The 22,030-nt window shown below is 42.8% G+C and overlaps 1 protein-coding gene across 7 annotated transcripts in view; it reads left to right on the top strand.

Moving 5' to 3' along the window:
* Window positions 1–22,030, top strand: part of LOC129648555 (ATP-binding cassette sub-family A member 6-like) — a 67,461-nt gene that overhangs the window by 19,290 nt on the left and 26,141 nt on the right. For 4 of the 7 annotated variants that reach the window (XM_055575004.1, XM_055575001.1, XM_055575000.1 and 1 more), the window contains 14 exons: window positions 1,258–1,399; window positions 2,387–2,572; window positions 2,851–2,998; window positions 4,396–4,564; window positions 7,142–7,200; window positions 10,430–10,540; window positions 10,941–11,116; window positions 11,424–11,543; window positions 13,370–13,508; window positions 14,773–14,863; window positions 16,192–16,331; window positions 18,471–18,587; window positions 20,070–20,253; window positions 21,255–21,421. In XM_055575004.1, the coding sequence (XP_055430979.1) occupies window positions 1,258–1,399; window positions 2,387–2,572; window positions 2,851–2,998; window positions 4,396–4,564; window positions 7,142–7,200; window positions 10,430–10,540; window positions 10,941–11,116; window positions 11,424–11,543; window positions 13,370–13,508; window positions 14,773–14,863; window positions 16,192–16,331; window positions 18,471–18,587; window positions 20,070–20,253; window positions 21,255–21,421 (1,949 nt within the window). Of the gene's footprint in view, window positions 1–1,106; window positions 1,166–1,257; window positions 2,573–2,850; window positions 2,999–4,395; window positions 4,565–7,141; window positions 7,201–10,429; window positions 10,541–10,940; window positions 11,117–11,423; window positions 11,544–13,369; window positions 13,509–14,772; window positions 14,864–16,191; window positions 16,332–18,470; window positions 18,588–20,069; window positions 20,254–21,254; window positions 21,422–22,030 lie in introns of those variants that run through there. The other 3 variants (XM_055575006.1, XM_055575005.1, XM_055575002.1) reach the window with 3 other exon arrangements.

Raw genomic sequence — 22,030 nt, 5'->3', positions numbered from 1 at the left:
GAGAAGCCCACCATAATCTACATCTGTTTTCAGAAAGAAATGCTGAACAGGAGCAGCAAGCATGCACTGGGCTCAGTGTGGTTATGAGATTCCAACTCTCTGTGGGAGGGCAGGCGGGGCTGCTGCTGGCTGCGGTCCTCAGGAGCGACCACATCATCGGTTGGCCCCCGGTACATCCACGGTCACTGATGGATCAGCAGCTGTTGTTTCCTTCCAGTTTTATAATGAGGACACTTTGGTAATATATAACAAAGCTGAAAACACAAAATGCTTATCTCCTGGAATTCAGCAATTTCACATGAAAGAAAAATTGTGTGCACTTTCCCCAAAAAAGGCAAAGGCAAGAATATTCTTGGCAACATTGCATTAGAAAGAAAGTCTGGAAACGACCTATGTGGCCATGGAGAGGAGAACACTGAGTTGTATTCACACAGTGAAATATTACGCAGCAGCGTATGATAGCTACACGTTGTGAATAAAGGCAAGTTGCAAAAGAACACAGGCAAGGTGACGCTCCTGATGCTTGTTCATGTTAGTCATGCAGTATGAACACCAAGTCAGCGTGTAGCATGACACCAGCATGGCCATGGTAGTATTTTAGTTTGTTGTTGTTCAGTCACTAAGTTGTGTCTGACTCTTTTCCATCCTACAGACCGCAGCACACCAGGCTTCTCTGTCCTTCACTCTCTCCAGGAATTTGCTCAAACTCATGTCCATTGAGTCAATGATGCCATGCAATTATCTCATCCTCTGTCACCCCTTCTCCTCCTGCCCTCAATCTTTCCCAGCCTCAGGGTGGCGTCCAGTGAGTCCTCTCTTTGCATCAGGTGGCCAAAGTATTAGAGCTTCAGCTTCAGCCTCAGTCCTTCCAATGAATATTCAGGACTGATTTTCTTTAGCATGGACTGGATGGAACTCCTTGCTGTCCAAGGGACTCTCAAGAGTCTTTTCCAACTCCACAGTACAAAAGCATCAATTCTTCAGCACTCAGTCTTCTTTATGGTTCCACTCTCACATCCGTATGTGACTGCTGGAAAAACCTTAGCTTTGGCTATACAGACCTTTGTTGGAAAAGTGATGCCCCTGTTCTTTAATATTCTGTCTAGGTTTGTCATAGATTTTCTTCCAAGGAGCAAGGATCTGTTAATAGGTGGCAGGTACAAAGGTAGCCATTGTGTTATTCTGTAAGTATTTTTGTATGTTTTAAATATTTCATAATGAAGTTAAAACAACTGAAATATTGTCTGTGCTTTTTAGGCTCTCCTGGGGTTCCATCTATGCTGCCTTCATCTTTGTCACTTCCATAATCATCACAGTCATAATAACATCTACTGAAATTATCATCCTGACGGGCTTCACGGTCATATTTACTCTCTTTTTCTTGTATGGCTTATCCTTGGTAAGTTCGTACATTTGCTACCACGGTCTCTGCTTCCGGTCTTGGTTACATGTAACAGAAATAATGTCTGAGCAGGCTCCTGTAGCCCCTTCCTTCACTTTGTGTGTGTGTGTGTGTGTGTGTGTGTGTGTGTGTGTGTGTGTGTGTGTTTGCTGGAGAAGTCTTTATGAGTATGAGAAAATGATGAGACCTAAATAAAATTGAAACTGTTTTTTTTGCATAAAGGTCTGAATTAATGAAAGGATGCATCAGAAAGAAAGAAAATTGTTTTGACTCTAAAAAATACCTAAGATCTTTATAGATTGATGAGAATGTTCTTAAGGACTGGACCCACCTTTTCTTCCCCAAAGGTTCCCTGTCGGATGGCAGCTTTTCACATCTCATCTCCTTGTAACACCCACCCTGGTCTGACTGCCCATGTCACCCTCTCTTCCTTCTCTGAACAGGCTCCTCTGACTTCTTCCACCTTCCAGGGGGTTTTCTGCAAAACACAGTAGACACTCTTTGGTAATATATTAACTTAATTTCTTTCCCTCTTTCCAAGACTGCACTTTTATCCTTTTCTCAGCTCTTCCTGCAGGCTTTCCAAGTAGATAAATGGTTAAGAATCCGCCTGCCAGTGCAGGAGACATAGGTTTCATCCCTGGGTCGGAAAGATCCCTTGGAGGAGGGCATGGCAACCCACTCCAGTGTTCTTGCCTGGAGAATCCCATGGACAGAGGAGCCTGGTCAGCCAAAGTCCACGGGGTCTCAGAGTCGGAAGAGGACTTAGCTGCTATACAGCAACAACAGCTCTTCCTGCAGCCTTTCAAGCCCAGCATTTAAGCAGGCAAATAAAGATTCTCCTTACAAAGAGGGTGAGCAAAATTATCCCTTACTGTTGCTCATCACTGTGTCAGTGATAAATATTCATGTTATAGTACAAAGGTCCTTGTTTTGAGGTGGTACCACTGACCGTCAGCCTGTGTCGAGTCTTGGCTCTTTCAGATCGCTCTGGCGTTCCTGATGACCGTGCTGCTAAAGAAAACCATTCTCACCAGTCTGGTTGTGCTCCTCCTCACCCTCTTCTGGGGGAGTGTGGGATTCAGTGCGTTTTACCAACAACTTCCTTCACCTTTGAAGTGGATTTTCAGTATCTGTAGCCCCTTTGCCTTCAGTGCTGGAATTAACCAGGTGAGATCAGAGTTAATTCTAACCTTGTCATCATTTCTAAGAACCTAGAAAAGACTCTCTTGAGAAACAATTACAACTTAAATTCCTATTATTAAAACATTGTATTTTTAAAAATCAGTGTTCCTTTCTAATATTGCTTTGATTGCTGTAAAATAGAAAGTTCCCCTAAGCGCTTCATTATGAGGGCTTCTTAGAAAAACTGCTTAATGAAGTGGTAGTTCTTGCTGCTACACTGAATTATTTTTAAGTATTTATTATTACTTTTGTTTGAATCTTAGATTATCCACCTGGATTATACTGTGAATGGTGTCATTTTTCCTGACGCTTCTGGAGACTCATATATAATGATAGCTACTTTTTCCATATTGACTTTCGATGCCCTTTTATACTTGGCATTGGCGTTATACTTTGACAAAATCCTACCCTGTAAGTAATTATGGTTTTTTCCTGACCTCTGCTGGTAGTGATCACATTGAAGATGTTTTTCTTAAAGTCATATATTTTAAGAAATAAGGAATGACAAGCATTTCCCATAAAAGACTGAATGATTTCTTTTTCTCTGCTTCATAGCTTTAACGGTCTAAAGGAATTGCTACCTAAAAATAATTATTCTTCTGAATGTGATATAGTGATACACATTATAAACATACGATGATGATCATTTAATTATATTTTAATTAAATATGTTTAATTATAATTATACTTTAATTGAAATTATAATATAATTACATTGTATTATAATTATGTTATAATTTATAATATATTTTAAATATTATACTTATATTTTAAATAATGCTACATTTTTCAAAGATCACTGAAAGTGTTTTCAAAGAATGATATTGCGGGTTTGTATCAGGACAGGTGGGAATAAATTAGTTCTTAAGATGGTTTTGGTTAGCTTAGGGACCTTGCATAGTGAAGTGCCTCCTAACCTTTGTCATGTATCGCTCGTATTTACAGAAGTGATCCCCTGGAGGAGGGCATGGCCCCCCACTCCAGTATGCTTGCCTGGAAAATCCCATGGATGGAGAAACCTGGCAGGCTACAGTCCATGGGATCACAAAAAGTCAGACACGACTGAGTTACTTCACTTTATTACCCAGTTAGATTTTATCTTGAAAACAACTTAAAATTCCACATAAGTCTAGAATTCCTACACACATACCAGAATCAGGGTGCTTTTTTCCCTTGCATGATCCATTTATATATTTTATTTTGTATTTTTCTTCCACTTTGACTGGATTTAAATTTGTTCTATATATTCCTGTGTGTTTATTTGTATGTATGTCTGTCTCTTTATCACTTCTGGTTAACATCTGAAGACCCTTAGTAACAAATGCTATTCCATTTTTTTAAATCTAGGGAATGACCATAGGTTCATCCTGAACAAATTAATTTCTCCATGTACTTTTTATTGATGTACCATATAGATTTCAGTATTTTGCTCAGTCATACTGTTGAATCACATGATTTCTTAAGTTCACAAACATATTGAAAATTATTTTTATGTGCCATGTTAAGGCTTTTCCCGCTCAATATGTGATTTAATCATTATTCTAAACACATTTCAGAAAGCAATTTATTCAAGCCTTTAATTTATACCTTATCAAGGGTTCTATTATATTGTTTACCTTTTGTAATAATATGTCGTTTCTTTTTAATTTTCATTGTTTCCTTCACTCTCAAGACTTCTCGATAATAGGGAGTTAGAAAGCAATATTTGTGATGCTTAAAAGTCCAAGACATTCTGCACTGCTCTAAGGAAGGCTTATGTGCTCACGTTTCCATGGTACTGAACACATGTTTTACCACCTCTTAACTAGATGGAAACGAGTCCCATTATTCGCCATTGTTTTTCCTGAACTCGTCACCTTGCTTCCAACGCCGGAGGACTGGTAGTCATGTCGCCTGGAAAGACGCGGACCCTGAGCCCGCCCCCGATGAGCACTGTGAGCCCGTAGCCCCAGAATTCCACGGGAGAGAAGCCGTCAGGTAGTCACACGTGTACTGAGACACGGGCACGAGGAGATGAGCTTATTGAAAAAGTTTATTTAAGTATAGCTGGTTTATAGTGTCCTGTGGATTTCTGCCGCACAGTCAGGTGGCTCGGCTACGTATTCTTTCCCACGGTGGCTTATCACAGGATGCTGAATCGAGTTCCCTGCTCTACATGGCAGGGCCCTGCCGCTTATCCGTCCTGTTTGCAATCGTTTGCCTCTGTTAACCCCAAACTCGCAGTCCTCCCCACCCCTCCTCCTTGGCAACCACGTCTGTTTCTGTTTGTGAGTCTGTTCCTGGTTCACGGGTTTGCTCATCTGTGTCCCATTTGAGATTCCACACGTGAGTGATGCACGTGCTGTCTGTCTTTCTCTTCCTGCCTGACTGCGCTCGGTCGTCTCCAGCTGCACGCCTGCTGCTGCAGTGGCAGTCCACCCCCTCTTACGGGCGCCTGACCCTGCGTGCGTGCGCGCACCGCAGCCCCATCCGCTCGTCCGGGCGCCTGACCCTGCGTGCGTGCGCGCACCGCAGCCCCATCCGCTCGTCCGGGCGCCTGACCCTGCGTGCGCGCGCGCACCGCAGCCCCATCCGCTCGTCCGGGCGCCTGACACTGCGTGCGCGCGCGCACCGCAGCCCCATCCGCTCGTCCGGGCGCCTGACACTGCGTGCGTGCGCGCCCCGCAGCCTCATCCGCTCGTCCGTCAGTGGGCACGGAGGCTGTTTCCGTGGCTCACCTGCTGTCGACACTGCTGCTGTGAACGCTGGGGTGCATGCATCCTTTTGCATTAGAGTTTTCTCTGGATATATGCCCAGGAATGGGATTACTGGATCATATGGCAACTCTATTTTTAGTTTATTGAGAAATATTGCATACTGTGTAGGGCTTCCCTGGTGGCTCAGACGGTAAAGAGTCTGCCTGCAATGCGGGAGACCTGGGTTCAGTCCCTGGGTCGGGGAGATCCCCTGGAGAAGGAAATGACACCCACTCCAGTACTCTGCCTGGAGAATCCTATGGACAGAGGTGCCTGGTGGGCTGCAGTCCCTGGGGTCACAGAGTCAGACAAGCTGAGCGACTCCACTTTCACTTTCCATACTGTTTTCCATAGTGGCTAAAATAAATGGAATATTAACCAGTGGCAGCAGGGTGAACCTGAAGCAAAATACTGAAGAACAGATTTGTAAATGTCACTGAACTCCTCCTCTGTCATCACCTACAGTGTCTCGTACGATAGTGAAAGTCCCATTTGCTCAGCACCGTGCAATGTCGCCGCTTCACCCTCTGTCTAGGCTCCCCCAGCTTCTGTCTGTCCGCTCCAGCCTCTGAGTTTTTGCTCGTCTTAGGGTCTCTGAATCTTTTCCTTTGTACTTTTGACTGGCTTCTACTGTCTAATGGAAGAAGTAAGAAATTTGGAATCAGCGTGTCTGCTCCAAACACTGTGGTTTGTCATCTTGAAATCCAAAATCAACCAGCCTCTCCCAAGTGGAAGTTTATGTATTAAAATAAAATGCTGAGGTCCCACACCCATGGGGTCCCACTATATCCAGAAAGGCAGAAATAAAGTATCTTCTTGGATTCAGCAGCTTTGACGCCTTTTCTTTTAAATCTCCAGAGTCTTTGCTCCAACCTGCCCACCGCCAGCATTCCTGGTTGATAAATGTCCTTACCTTTATTCTCATTCAGGGACAGAAAGGAGGGTGAAGTTTCCCTTTGAACTCGAAGATGCATTGCATGTGGTCTTATATGGTCCTGACATTGCTCATCTGTCTGAGCTTCATTCTTGCTTTGCCCTGTATGTGTTGCCTTTGAAATTTTAGTGTGTATTCAAACTTGGTGACCACTGATCTAGAAGTGTGTGTGTGTGTGTGTGTGTGTGTGTGTATTTGATGAAGTGATCCCAGATGACACAGTGCTAAAGAATCTGCCTGCCAATGCAGGCAATAAAAGGGATGCGGATTTGATCCCTGGGTCAGGAAGGTCCTCTGGAGGAGGAAATGGCAAACCATCCAGTATTCTTACCTGGAGAATTACATGGGCAGAGGAGCCTGGTGGGCTACGTCCATGGACCTGCAAAGATCGGACATGACTGAGCACACACACACATTTATTTGGCTGCATTGGGTCTTGGTTGTGGCATGCAGGATCTTTCTGTCCTTCTTTGATACACGTGGGATCTATTGTTGTGGCGTGTGAAGCTTTAGCTGTGGCTGTGGGATCTGGTTTGCTGACCAGGGATGAAACCCAGGCTCCCTGCATCGGGAACCTGGAGTCTTATCCACTGGATCACCAGTGCATGCTCGGTCGCTAAGTCACATCTGACCCTGCAGTCCCATGGACTGTAGCCCACCAGGCTCCTCTCTCAGCCTGATTGTAACTTTCTAAAGGGGCTCTTTAATTTTCCCCCTCAGGGGAAGCGTTTAGTCTGAAATAAGTCTTGGTCTTTCTGAGTAGATTGTTATGTCCTCTCTTTTCACATGAAGTTGGCTGCCTCCCTGTAACTCAAGTTATTCATGATCTGTACAATTTTTACTTTTCTATTGGCTACCTAAGCACCGATTATTTTTTCATTTCAGAATCAGAAATGTTAAAAAAGTATATAAAGAAAAGACTGGAAAAGTGGAAGTATTGAAAGGTAAAGCAAAACTTTCATTGTTTTCATTGACTTCTTAAAAAAATGGAAAAAGTTCAGTGTAAAAAATTACAGATTATATGTAAGCAAAACAGAAAAAAGTACAAACAGCCTACCTCCACTACCTGGAAATTCACCACGATTAAGAACTGGATGTAAAACCCTTCCAGATGTCTCATGGATCTACTTATCTACGAAAATGGAGGCATACAAAGAAAAATGCCACTTCATTTTAAAAGATGACTTTGCTATTAGCAATATTTCATTGTATTTGCACTGTAAGGAAAGAATGTCTAGACTTAACATGGATAAATTTTTATACTAGTCAAGGAATATACATAGCTCATATGTATTGGTAAGATTAACATAAGACCAGGAACACCTTTGTTGTTGCTGTTGTTTAGCTGCTAAGTTGTGTCTGACTCTTTGTGACCCCACGAACTGGAGGCCACCAGGCTCCTCTCTCCAAGGAATTTCCCAGGCAGGAATACTGCAGTGGGTTGCCATTGCCTTCTCCAGGGCATCTTCCCGACTCAGGATTGAACCTGGGTCTCCTGCTTTGCAGGCAGATTCTTTACCACTGAGCCACAAGTCAGTATCCAACAATAACCGTAGTTTATGGTTTCTAGTGAACTGACATATTTGAAACTGAGTATTCTCACAAATATATTTTTCTGTAACAAACATTTAAGCAAGCATCAGAGTTAGTGGTGACATTTCATAGAGGACAGCTTGCTGTTACGGATAATTATTTTTAGGAGGAATATTTTAGAAGAGACAGAAGCCTTAACAGCTAAAAAAGGAAGAGCCGTCAACCCTCCCAAGGTTGCGAGTTCTCAGTCCACTTTGCTTATGTTACATTTATTTTCTAACAAATGCAGATCCCTTAGCTCAATTTTACTTCTTCCTTTGAGAGTATGTCTTTGCTTTGAAAATTTAATGTACTTGTGTAAACATGTTGGGCTTTTTCCTAGTTGATGAAAACTGTTGTTATTATTCACATTCCCTTCTGCATCTTTTAAAAATGTCTCCTTATATTATGCATTTAAGATGGATAAATGGAAAGACTCCCACATGTATTTCTTCCTGACAGTTGATGCTTATTTTTATCCAATACCATCTAGACCTGTGGTTTCTTTTTTAAATTATAGCCAAAGACACGTTAAAGTATTTTTAAATATCTCATTTCAATTTTCAGAGCCCAGTATGAACCACTTTTGCCCTCATCAGTATGTCTAAATAGTTCCAACTTCTGCAAGGATTTGTTCTATTTTTAAAAGTAGCAAAACCTTAAAAAATGTTAAAGCATCAAACATCAATAGGTGTAAAAATATATGAAACAACCCATTGGAGTTGCTCTTCGGGAAGTAAAGATGGTAGCTGTCCCTCTTGTCTTTCTCCCCCCGAGGCAACTGATTCATGCGGCCACTGGGAACGCCTTTGAAAACATGGCCTTGAAATAACTTGTCTGTAGTGAAGGACAGGGAGGCCTGGCGTGCTGCAGTTCATGGGATCGCAAAGAGTCGGACACGGCTTAGCACTGAAGAACAGCAACAGTCTATAGAGTTAAACAGCATTCCCTTCTATGGATACCATTATTTACTGAACTCACACACTTGTGTATGAAATTCAGTTGTTTTCAGTTTCTACACTGTCATAAAAACACTATTGTGAACATCCTTGCTCAATCTTTGTAAAGATTGTTAATAACTTCCTGAATAAAAATTTCTAGAAACAAAATTATTCAAATGGGTCCATATTTTTAAGATTCTTGGTTCAAGTACCTAAGCATTTCCTTCCAAGATTATAAAAATTCATACTCCCACAAGCAGTTATTAACAACAGAAATAATAGTAGCAACGAACACTCAAGGTTTCCTGAGCACCTAGTGTGCTGAGAACAATGCTCAGTGACACGCCTGGACTTTTTCCTTTCACCCGTGAGATGCTGACTTCTCTTCCACTTTACATCTGAGGAAACTGAGGCTTCCGTTTCTTTTTTCAGATCATTTGTGTAATTAGCGTCACTTTTATCCTTGAAAACACTGACCTTTCCCCTTTAAAAACAACAAGCATAAGATGTGTTAGTGTGCTTCTTTAGTTTTCTCAATATTGTTTATTAATTAACTCATATTTTTGACAGATTCGAAAGCTTGTTTCATTGATTTTAATTTCTTATCTTGACTTTGGTCCAGTTCAGGTTTCTTTCTGATTCTATTGGTCAGTGTATTCTAGACCAATAATATATTATTTTATTTATTACATTTTCTCCACTGGTAAAACTAATATTTTAATTATTATGGTTCTCAAGTATATTTTAATATCTTGCAGCCAAGACTGATCTCTTACTATTCTGTAGATTTTCCTAATCATTTGAGTTTATTCTTCCAATGACCTTTAGAATCTTTTAGTCAAATTGCAAGTGAGGGTTTAATGGATTTGATTACAACAGGAAGAATTTTCTCTTATAATTATTTTTACTAGTATATTTAATAGCTGAGTAAATTGTCCTTATAAAGTTTTGTCTATCATCTAGATAGAAAATAGATGAACTGAAATTTCAGTCCAGTCATTAAATTCAATATTATTAGAAAGTAGGTCACTTATTTTAATTGAAAGAACTTGATCATTTAGACACAATATTTTACAAGATTCTTAAGAATTTCATCTTGCTCTGTTCAACAACTTTCTGTAATGAAGTTTGGATTTCACATGGTGGTAAAGCAAATAAAGAAAAAATAATATCTCAAAGAATTTTTAGCTAAATGATTTTTCTATTGACATGAAAACACAATACTTTTAACAAAAGAATAGAAAAATGGAGTTAAGGTGAAATACAGATTTTTGGTGAATGTGTTTTAAAAGATAATTAATGCTATGAAAAAGGTTTATGATTAAATATTTGAAAAGGCAGCCTAGAAAAAAATAGAGTACAAAGTTTATAAATATATTTACATATTCATATATGCAAATATACACATGATGCAAATGTATTATAATATGGCTATTGGGAATTATGGTTGGTTTTTGTCTTAAGTGATTGTATTTATTTCTCAAATATTCTACAGTAAAGATATTATTTTAGCAACCAGAAAAATACTGAATATTATGTATTTTAAACTGTTGAAATGCTTCAAATACACAGTTAACATAAAGTGTCTTGTTCTGTTTTTAGAAACAGCCCTATCTATTGCCCTCTTATTTATAATGCTGATGTTTTGTTCTGAAAATAGGCTTGTCCTTTGACATCTATGAAGGTCAGATCACGGCAGTTCTGGGTCACAGTGGGGCTGGCAAATCGGCGTTGCTGCGCATCCTTAGTGGGTCGTCTGTTCCAACAGCAGGTGCGCAAACGATGCTTCCCAAAGGCGGGCAGCCTGAGCGCAGAATGAGGCCTTGTGTGCCTTTTTTGTTTTCAGGTTGTAATTTAACCGCCTTAGAGGAAGTGATGTTCGTTTATCTAAAGCCGTTTACCAAAACTACATGATTTTATATATATTTTCAATTTCCCAAATTTTCATGAAAATCCTGATCTTCAATGCTGTGTGATATTTCAGGGGAGATATTGTGTATACAGTATTCTCAACATCTGTTTATGCTGAGAGTAGTTAATGGTTGTTAATAAATTATAAAATCATCATTTTAGATACTTCTGAATACATGCCAATATTTTCCTAAATAAGATCTACAGACGTTAATAAAATGTATTATCTCACCAATGTTAAATTATTTTTAACTTCTTAGGATCAGTTACCATCTATAATAAAAATCTCTCCGAAATGCAAGACTTGGAGGAAATCCGAAAGATAACTGGTGTTTGTCCTCAATTCAATGTTCAGTTTGACATGCTGACTGTAAAGGAGAACCTCAGGCTGTTTGCAAAAATAAAAGGAATTCAGCCAAAGGACGTGGAGCAAGAGGTACACGGGTGTGCTCAGAGTCTCTGAACTGCCGAACATTTGCCAAGTTAAATCAGTGGTTTACTGCTCTCTTATAAATGAAATGCAGGCAGTGAGACCCTTTAATATATATTATATATATGTATATGTGTATATATATATATATATAGGCTTCCCTGGTGGCTCAGCTGGTAAAGAATACACATGCAATGTGGGAGACCTGGGTTTGATCCCTGGATTAGGAAGAAGCCCTCGAGAACGAAATGGCTACCGATTCCATATAGTATGAATCATCTTGGATTTCAAGCTTTGTATATTTCTTGTCTAGGTACAAAGAGTTTTACTGGAATTGGACATACAGAACATTCAGGATAATCTTGCTACACTTTTAAGTGAAGGTCAAAAAAGAAAGCTGACCATTGGGATTGCCCTTTTAGGAGATCCTCAAGTAAGTGAGATTATACGTGAGGAGGATTGCAGAGTGAGCGTCAGGACAAGGTCCAGCTCGTGTGCGCGCGTGTGTGTGTGTGTGTGTGTAATAAAAACATTTTACTGTATACACAGATGATTCCTCCCCCTCCTCCTTCTTCCTCTTCTTTCTCTCGTCCTTCTTGAAACATAACTGACCTACAACACTACGTGACTTCCAGGTGCCCGGCACAGTGATGTAATATTCCTGTGCATTACACAATGACCACCACAATAAATCTAGCCGTCTGCCATTGTGTAAAGTAACTGAAAGATTATTGACTCTATGCCCCATGCAGCACATTTGACGGGGCTCATTTACTTTGTAACTGGAAGTTGCTGCCTCTTAATCTTCCTCGCCTATTTCATTCATCCCACCCCGCTCCCTTCTGGCAACCACGTGTTTCTTCTCTCTACCTGTGAGTTTGTTTCTGTTTTGCTCTGTTTGCTAGTTTGCTTTGATTTTTAGATTCCACATGTAAATGAGATCATGCAGCATTTGTCTTTCTCTCTCTGACTTCTGCTTAGTGCAGTACCCTCTAGGTCTATCCCTGTTGTCACAAATCCAAGCGTTCATTGTGTGTTTGACTGAGTAATATTCCACTATATATATATATATATATACACACACATATATATATGCCACATCTTCTTTATCCATTCATCTATCGATGGACATTTAGGTGGCTTCCATATCTTGGCTACTATAAATAACACTGCAGTGAATATAAGGATACATGTGTCTTTTTGAATTAGTGTTTTGGGTTTTTTTGTGTTTTTTTCTGGAAGAATGCTGAAGTAAAATTTCTGGATTGTATGGTAGTTCTATTTTTATTTCAGCTTTTGAGGAAACCCCACACTGTTCTCCACAGTGACTGCACCAATGGACATTCCCAGCAGCCGTGCACAAGCGTCCTGCTTTCCCTGCGTCCTGCTTTCCCCGCGTCCTGCTTTCCCCGCGTCCTTACCAATATTTGTTATTCACTGTCTTTTGGATAATAGCCATTCAGACAGGTGCGAGTGATATCTCATTGTGGTTCTGATGTTCACTCATTTCCCTGATGGTTACTGATGTTGAGTAGCTCATGTGTCTGTTGGCTATAAATATGTCTTCTTTGAAAAATGTCTGTTCAGATCCCTTGACCATTTTGTAATCAGGTTATTTTTTTTTTATGTAGAATCGTGTGAGTCCTTTGTATATTTTGGATGTTAATTTCTTATTGGTCAAATCATTTGCGAATATCTTCTCCCACATGGTAGGCAGCCTTTTGGGTTTTTTGTTAGTTTCCTTCCCCCTGCAAAAATGTTTTATTTTGTTTTTATAGTTATTTCAGTTATCTATTTTATTTTAGAATTTATTCTTATGTATTTTTTAATTTTTTGGCCACACCACATGGCCTGTGAGAGCTTGGTCCCCAACCAGGGATCAAACCTGTGTCCCCTGCATTGGAAATGCAGAGTCTTAACCACTGGACTGCCAGGGAAGTCCCTGCAAAAGCTTTTGAGCTTGATGCAGTCCCATTCATTTACTTTTGCTTTTGCTTCCCTTGGCTGAGGAGGCATATCCAAAAAAATACTAAGACCAATGTCAAAGAATGAAGCTCTTCTTTCACCCCTGAAAGTGATCGAGTTTTCATTATAAAGTATCCAGAGAGACCATACTGTGTGTAGCCATGAGTGTTAATATATTGGATACAAGTGGTGGGCAGTCATTATTTGGCACGGTTTTTATTGTTTCCCATGTTCTACCGTGGAGACAATTAACAAGGTCAAGAGAAATGGTGTCTATATCTTCATCCACTGTAGGTTTTGCTATTAGATGAGCCAACTGCGGGATTGGATCCTTTCTCAAGGCACCGAGTATGGAACTTCCTCAGGGAGCGCAAAGCAGACCGCGTGATCCTCTTGAGCACCAACTTGATGGATGAAGCGGACATGCTGGCTGGTAACTGTCACTTTTACCTCAGTCTGACGATGAAGAATTTGGGAGACATGGATTCCCAGGGCAAGATTGCTGCTCTTGTTCCCTCAGTGTGTCTATATTGTACAGGAATCCCGGGAATGACTGCCATCTAGTCCCACTGTAGAATTCCTCACCAGCTCTGCATATGCTGGACTGTGAGCGCTAATGAAAAACCGTGTTGACAGCTTTTCAGATCAGCTCTTGATTAATTTCAGCATCCCAGTCTTTTATGTCTATTTGGTTGAAAAATGTCCACTCATTTTTTATCATTCATAGTAGAAAATATGCTTATGGAATTTATGGTTTGTTTATTTTTTTTCAAGAAGTATCAGAGGCCACTGAAGTAGACTGCAATGCAGAAGCTCATTTTTTTATTAATTTAATTTTTTAACTTTTTTTCTTCTATTGGAGTATAGTTGAGCAGTTTTGTAATAGTTTCAGTTGCACAGCAGAGAAATTCAGCCAAACATATCAGTTCAGTTCAGTCGCTCAGTCGTGTCTGACTCTTTGCAACCCCATGGACTGCAGCACGCCAGGCCTCCCTGTCTATCACCAACTCCTGGAGCTTGCTCAGACTCATCTCCATTGAGTCAGTGACGCCATCCAACCATCTCATCCTCTGTCATCCCCATCTCCTCCTGCCTTCAGTGTTTCCCAGCATCAGGATCTTTTCTGATGAGTCAGCTCTTTGCATCAGGTGGTCAAAGTATTGGAGTTTCAGCTTCAACATCAGTCTTTCCAGTGAATATTCAGGACTGATTTCCTTTAGGATGGACTGGTTGGATCTCCTTGCAGTCCAAGGGACTCTCAAGAGTCTTCTCCAGCACCACAGTTCAAAACATGCATTTATCCATTCTCCCATGCAGAAGCTCATTTTATTTACTTTTAACTTTATTTTATACACAATAATAGTTTTAAATTTTTTTAAACATTGAGATCATTTTGTGTTGGGGTATAGTCGATTAACAGTGTTGCGATAGTTTCAGGCAAACAGCAAAGGGACTCAGCCGTACATACACGTGTATCCTTTTTCCTCCAAACCGCCTCCCTTCCAGGCTGGCAGAAGCTCATTTTAAATGCGTGCATTTCAGTGCACGTTTCATGTTTTTAAAAGCCCATGAGATGGAGTTAGGCCCCGCAGGACACTTCTTCTTTGGAAATCTGAGTCCTGGCACCGCCCCCCATTTTTTCCACACAGTGAGAAGGTGATGACCCCATCTTCCCTCTCTCGCTTCTTTCTGCTCAGATAGGAAAGTGATCCTGTCCAATGGGAGGCTGAAGTGTGCAGGCTCGTCTGTCTTTTTGAAGCGAAGATGGGGTCTCGGCTATCACCTAAGGTAAAGGCACTGGGGGTGGCCTGGCTCTGTAGACACATCTTCATTGATGGGCTGTCTCCAAGGTAGGCCACCCTGAGAGAGACTGGGATCTCACGCTTCAGCTCGCTCAGCTGGGTTGGTCCGTGTCTGCCGCGTGCTCCTCTGTATTCTTGTCGCCTGCATCTTCACCAGCGCTGAGGACGGGGCAGATTTCAAAGGGAGAAGCCCTGGCAGACTGATGACTGCCTCCCGGACCCCCTTCCAGGCTGAGACTGTGGGTGGTCTAACCTCCTGGACCCCCGTCCAGGCTGAGGCCGTGGGTGGCCTGACGTCGTGGACCCCTGTCCAGGCCAAGGCCGTATGTGATCTAACCTCCTGGACCCCCGTCCAGGCTGAGGCCATGGGTGGTGTGACTTCATGGACCCCTGTCCGACTGAGGCTGTGGGTAGTCTGACCTCCCAAACCCCTGTCCAGGCTGAGGCCATGGGTGGTCTGACCTCATGGACCCCCATCCAGGCTGAGGCCGTGTGTGGTCTGACCTCATGGATCCCAGTCCGGTCTGAGGCTGTGAGTGGTCTGACCTCCTGAACCCCTGTCCAGATTGAGGCCATGGGTGGTCTAACCTCATGGACCCCCATCCAGGCTGAGGCCGTGTGTGGTCTAACCTCATGGACCCCCATCCAGGCTGAGGCAGTGTGTGGTCTAACCTCATGGACCCCCATCCAGGCTGAGGCCGTGGGTGGTCTGACAGGCCTTGACCTTTTCCTGCCCTGAATCTCCTCAGCTGACCCATGCAGTGCTCGGGTAGATGCCATCCTTTCACAGGACACGAAGTCAAGTCCTTCTAGAAGCTACCGTCAACAGGGAGGAAATCTGGAGACAAAGAGTGGAGACAAAGACACTCCAACCAGCAAGTGTGTCCAGGCCAAACCAATACTTTTTGGAAAAAACTTTGATGATGAAACAAAACATGTGTGAAGGGCAGATTTCCCTATTAGACACTAGTTTTCTAACATCTGCACAGTCTGGTGTAATAATTATTTTCCCTAAGAAATCTCCTGCCTAATGTTCCTGTCTGTCTGTGTTTCTCTCATACTTGATATATCATTTTAATCGCAGTATTTACTTTTGTGTACTTGGAGTTGTTTTGAGCTGATATGTCTCTGTATATATAGATCCCAAGATTTTCCAAACTGATGACATTGTTATTACTGTTGTTATTTCCTCATTTGTTTGCTCCCTAAAGCCAAGTAAACTAATACACAAAGGCTAGAAATCTGACAAGAGCTCTGTTTTTGTGGCAGCGGTAGAGAAAACACAAATGAAATGTCTTTCCTTTTACATATTAGTTTGTACAGAAATGAAACATGTGATCCAGAAAAAATAACATCCCTCATTAATCACCACATCCCTGATGCTAAATTGAAAACGGAAAGCAAAGAAAAGCTTGTGTATACATTGCCTGCGGAAAGGACAAATAAATTTCCAGGTAATTTGGTACAAGTACAAGGGGACGAACGTGGAAACAAGTGCTCACACCGTTGTTACAGCCTTCATATGTGGTGGATTTGGGTTTTGTTTGGGGTTTGGTTTCTTAAGGCGCTGAAGCTGAGATGAGAACTTCCAAGTGGAGCTGTCCAACGGCCAAGCGTATAGCTGGTTATGGGATACAGGAATTCAGAGAGCAGAGTGAGAGCTGAATCTGGGAATCACTCATTCAGTGATTTGGGTTGAATCAATTGAATCTGCATATTAGATGGATTTAATGCAAGGGATTGGATTACTGAGAAGGTGACACAGGACTGAACCCTCGGGAGAGAGTGGAGGATGGGTCAGAGCGTGGTGGAAATCCGGAGCACCCCAGGGCAGTTGAAGGAGAAACAGGAATTTGTTCTTATTAACTCAAGGGAGAAAATGTTTCCAGAAGGAGGATATAGTCAACAGCTTTGAATGTCACTAAATTTTAAAAAGAGGGAGACCAAGTTAAAAGAATAAAAACAAACAACTCCCCCTGCCAAGAAAACGTATGCATTGAATTAAGAAGAAAATTGGAATCACTGATGCTTGAAAACAATAGCTTCTGGGCAGGTGGCAGGGATATAAGGGTAGCATTTGGGTTTGTGTAGGTTATGTGTTAGGAAGTCTTCTAATTTCATTCTTTTACATGTAGCTATCCAGTTTTCCAAGCACCATTTACTGAAGAGGCTATCTTTGCCCTGTTGTATATTCTTGCCTCCTTTGTCAAGAATAAGGTACCCCTAGGTGCATGGGTTTATTTCTGGGCTTTCTATCTTGTTCCATTGGTCTATATTTCTGTTTTTGTGCCAGTACCATACTGTCTTGATGACTGTAGCTTTGTAGTATAATCTGAAGTCAGGAAGGTTGATTTCTCCAGCTCCATCCTTCTTTCTCAAGACTGCTTTGTCCATTTGGAGTCTTTTGTGTTTCCGTATGAATTGTGAAATTTTTGTCCTAGTTCTGTGAAAAAATGCCATTGGTAATTTGATAGGGATTGCATTGGAGAATGGAGAAGGCAATGGCACCCCACTCCAGTACTCTTGCCTGGAAAATCCCATGGACGGAGGAGCCTCGTAGGCTGAAGTCCATGGGGTCGCTAAGAGCCGGACACGACTGAGCGACTTCACTTTCACTTTTCACTTTCATGCATTGGAGAAGGAATTGGCAACCCACTCCAGTGTTCTTGCCTGGAGAATCCCAGGCACAGAGGAGCCTGGTGGGCTGCCGTCTGTGGGGTCGCACAGAGTCAGACACGACTGAAGTGACTTAGCAGCAGCAGCAGCAGGTTATGTGTGAATAGGAGTGACTAATGGAAGACTGCAGAAGAGACCGATCTTTGGAGTAATGAATGCACTCGTGTGGGAGGGGCAGAGTCTGTTTGTTTCGCTGTTGCTTGTCGTGTGCATGCACACGCGTCTCTGCTCAGTGGGTGACCTTACAGCATTTGGGCGTGTGATCTGGGATGGCCTAGTACTTGCAGACGCTGATGATGCCGGAGATAAAAGGAGGAGGTAATTGGGGAGGTCCCTGAGAGCCCCAGAGGGGAAGGGGTTCAGGACCCAAATCAAAGAGGCGGCCTTGGGTGGGAGGAGCTGCAGACCACCCGGAAGGAAAGTCAGGAATAGAGGCAGAAGCGCACGGTGTTTTGAGGAGCCATGGTGATTTGAGGGGTGATGGTCATTTGTGCGGTGATGGTGATTTTAGGGGGCATGGAGATTTGTGGGGCCACGGTTATTTGTGGGACGATGGTGATTTGAGGGGCCACAGTAATTTGTGGGGCGATGGTGATTTGAGGGGTGATGGTAATTTGAGGGGTGACAGTTGATTTATGGGGCATTGGTGAGAAGGTGGTGCTCTCTCTGATCGCTCATCTTTCCTCGAAGTTTGTGGGTGCATTGTGAGCTGTAGGCAGACAATGGATGCAGAGGGTTTGTGCACGAGGTGGGCCTCCCTCTTCATGTCACAGAGGGAGTGCACCCTGCTGAAATTTTGCCTCCAAAGAAGGGGGCTTCTGCACAACATTCGGCATCATCGTTCAGATAGTGTCCATTCACTAGGCTTAGTTGTCGACGTGGTATTCAGATGTCTCTGTCCCCTCCTGTTGCCTTAGACCTTTTCAGTGACCTTGATGAGGATTGCAGCCTGGGTGTGATGAGTTATGAGGTTTCCACATCAACTCTGAATGAAGTCTTCACGAAACTGGAGGGAAACTCAATGGCTGAGCAAGGTACGTCCATTCGTATGCGTCATGGGAGACCAATTTGCAAATGGTCGTGTGTCAGCTTAGTGTCTAGAGTATCTTGTGTGTGGCTCTCACCAAGAACGAGGCACAGTCCAGATCTGATTGTGCTGTTTGGGAAGGGCTGTCAGCCTTTTCCTCACGTAATCACCAGGACTAAACACAGGTCCCTTCTTGGCGCATCCCAGACTTCCCTTCAGAAATGAGTTGCTTCTTCTTTTAGCTGCTGTCTCCTCTCCCAGAGAATCCCTGCTTCTTGGATTCTCTGAGGATGTCAGAGGCTCTCCATCAGGGTCATGAAGTCTGAGCAGATATTTCTTGTCAAGATTGCCCTTACCTTGTTCATATGCAGAATTTCATTGAGCCTTAATGGGGAAAAGGATTCAATAATCTCCTAAGGTGTGTTTTGGTGGTGGTGGCGGTTTATTCGCTAAGTCATGTCTGACTCTTTGTGACCCCATGGACTTTATGTAACCCACCAGGCTCCTCTGTCCATGGGATTTCCCAGGCAAGAATACTGGAATGGGTTGTCATTTCCTTCTCCAAGGGATCTTCCCAACCCAGGGATTGAACCCTGGGTTCAATCAATGGGTCTTTTGCATTGACAGGCAGATTCCTTACCACTGAGCCACCACGGAAGCCCAACGTGTGTTTTAACAGACAATGACAAAAAGAGCTGTCATTCTGCAGCCTTTATGGCAGACACTTTGATGGACGTGTGGCTATATTGCAATTACCTTCCTATAAGAACCTTTATGGGCTTTTCAGATGGCTCAGGGGTAAAGAATCCTCCTGCAGTGCAGGATGTGTGGGTTCAGTCCTGGTCGGGGAGATCCCCGGGAAAAGGAAATGGCAACCCACACCAGTATTCTTGCCCAGGAAATCCCATGGACAGAGGAGCCTGACGGGCTACAGTCCTTGGGGTTGCAAAGAGTCGGACACAACTGAGCGACTAACAACAAAATAACCTTTGTGACAAATGCCATGGGCACACTTTTACACGTGAGAAAATCAGGCCAAACAGCAGGTAAATGGTTTGTCCCAAATCATGCTGCTTGTACGGCATGTATTTGGGAATCAGGTACCGATCTGGTGGTTTCAGATCTGACAATTTTTCCGCATAAAATTTTAAGTAGATATTTAGGCATCCATGACTGGGTGTTCCTGTGGAAGAGATTTCTTGAAATTCCTCAGAATATTGTCACATATGGGACCTTCTCTGTCTTTTCAAAGATTGGGCATACTGTGATCATCTTTCCTGAGTTCCACGTTTGGTATGAATTCACCGTATTTTCCCCACTGAGTTTATTGAATGTGGGCATCATGCACCTGATTTGCTTCCAACCTTCTTTGCTTTGTAACCACAAACATTCTAAAACCATGTTTAATATTGTTACAAAGAGAAAGCTGTGGTGCCCATGATGCCGTTAGTAATGTGTGTGTATTCTGTGTGTGTGCACGTGTGTGTAGATTTTGAACAAGTGGAGATGAGCAGGGACACAGGACGGCTGCATGAGATGGATCCACCTTGCCCTTCTGCCCCCGAGATGCAGAAGGCCATGAGCGTCGCTGGCCTCTGGAGGCTGCAGTTCTGGGCGATGGCACGGCTCCGTTTCTTACAGTTAAGACGAGGAAAGAAAGGGCTTCTGACCCTGTGAGTATAGGGGCACGTGGCTTCTTAGACAGTGAGTGTCAAGAGAGGGTTAAACGGGGGGGGAATCTGAAACTAGAATATGATGAAATACTACTCAGCCATAAAAAACTGAATAATGTCATTTACAGCAGCAGATGAGCCTAGGGATTGCCGTAGTGAGGGAAGAAAGTGAAAGACAAATATACCATATCACTTATCTGTAGAATCTTCTAAAAGGTACAAATGAACTTATTTACAAAACAGAAGCAGAGTTTGCTAACTTGTTACAGTTAGCAAAGGAGAAGTGTTGGGGGTGGCGGGTAAATTGGAGCTTGGGATGAACACGCACGCAGTACTACATGAAACATAGATGACTGATAAGGACCTGCCATGCAGCCCAGGGAGCTCTACTCTGTAATGACCTATACTGGAAAAGAATTTTAAAAAGAACAAAAATTAAATTGTTATTTTGGATCTAAAAAAGCGGACAAGCAAACAAAAATCCTAGAACACAGTACCCCCAGCAGCATCCCTGCCAGGGGACAGGTGAATGTCGAGTTTGGTTATACCCACAGTGGGAACACCTGACGTTAGGGCTTGAGCAGCCTTCTCCACATGTCCGTTTAACTTTCATAGTGGGATAGCCTGTGTTTATATCGCAATGCCAGGCTTCCCTCGGGGCTCAGCAGTTAAGAACCTGCCTGCCAATGCAACAGACTCGGGTTCAGTCCCTGGGTTGGGAAGATCCCCTGGAGGAGGGCATGGCAACCCACTCCAGTATTCTTGCCTAGAGACTCCAATGGACAGAGGAGCCTGGCAGGCTACAGTCCATGGGGTCACAGAGAGTCAGACACGACTTAGGACTGAGCATGCACCCACACACGGCATGTGAAGGTGTGACTTGCAAAATTTTAGCACCAATTATAGATGGCACTCAACAAATACTTGTGAAATGTCTGGCTGAATAAATAACACTGTTCTGTCACAGTGGTGTTCATGTGGTAATATTGCTGTATTTATAGACTGTTCGTGTTTGGAGTTGCAGTGTTCCCTTTGATAGTGGAAAGCATATTCTATGCTGTGTTGAATGAAACCACTGATTTGGAGTTTAAACCTGAGTTGTATTTCCTCTCTCCGGGACAACTTCCCCAAGACCCCCGTACCAGCTTATTGATCATCAATAACACAGGTAAACAGGAAAACAAAATTTAAATCCATAAAAAAGTGATTTTTATTGTTAAATAGCACAGGTAGGGGGAAGCAAATTATAAGAAAGTAAAATGGGCGTTTAAACCTCACTATGGAAAAGAACTTGGTGAGGGGTGATGCGTGTCTGTGACTTTGGAGCTGCTGGGACAGCCGGAAGGAGACTGAGTTGCCGTGTAACTCATCTGACCTGCCAGTCTGTCCGCCTGAGGGTCCTCAGCTCTTCTGGGAGATGGAGACGGGTTTCTCTACTCAAAGAAGCACTCGGTTTTCAGGTCTCTGTGTTACAGCAGCCTAACCCACGCCAGAAACTCTATACACGCCGACTGATAACGTGACAATGGCATTGTTATACACTATATGCCCCTCCAACAAAATCGAGGAAGATTCTTTAAGACCGATTAGAACCCATGATCTTGTTACCCTAAATGATGGGCAATTGGTTTTGCCTAACTGCTTATTTCAGGCGTCTTCCGTGGCTCAGTGGTAACAGAAGATAGTGGAATGGCTTCTCTTTCACGGGCCAGTATTATTATTCCTTTGCTGCCCACAGAGACACGCCTTTACTCGGCATTCTACAAATCTTGACTGT

This window comes from Bubalus kerabau, chromosome 4 (assembly GCF_029407905.1).
Source record: "Bubalus kerabau isolate K-KA32 ecotype Philippines breed swamp buffalo chromosome 4, PCC_UOA_SB_1v2, whole genome shotgun sequence".
Taxonomy (NCBI): domain Eukaryota; kingdom Metazoa; phylum Chordata; class Mammalia; order Artiodactyla; family Bovidae; genus Bubalus; species Bubalus kerabau.
The sequence above is the reverse complement of the archived record's forward strand: the minus strand, read 5'-3'. Positions and strand labels throughout refer to the sequence as shown.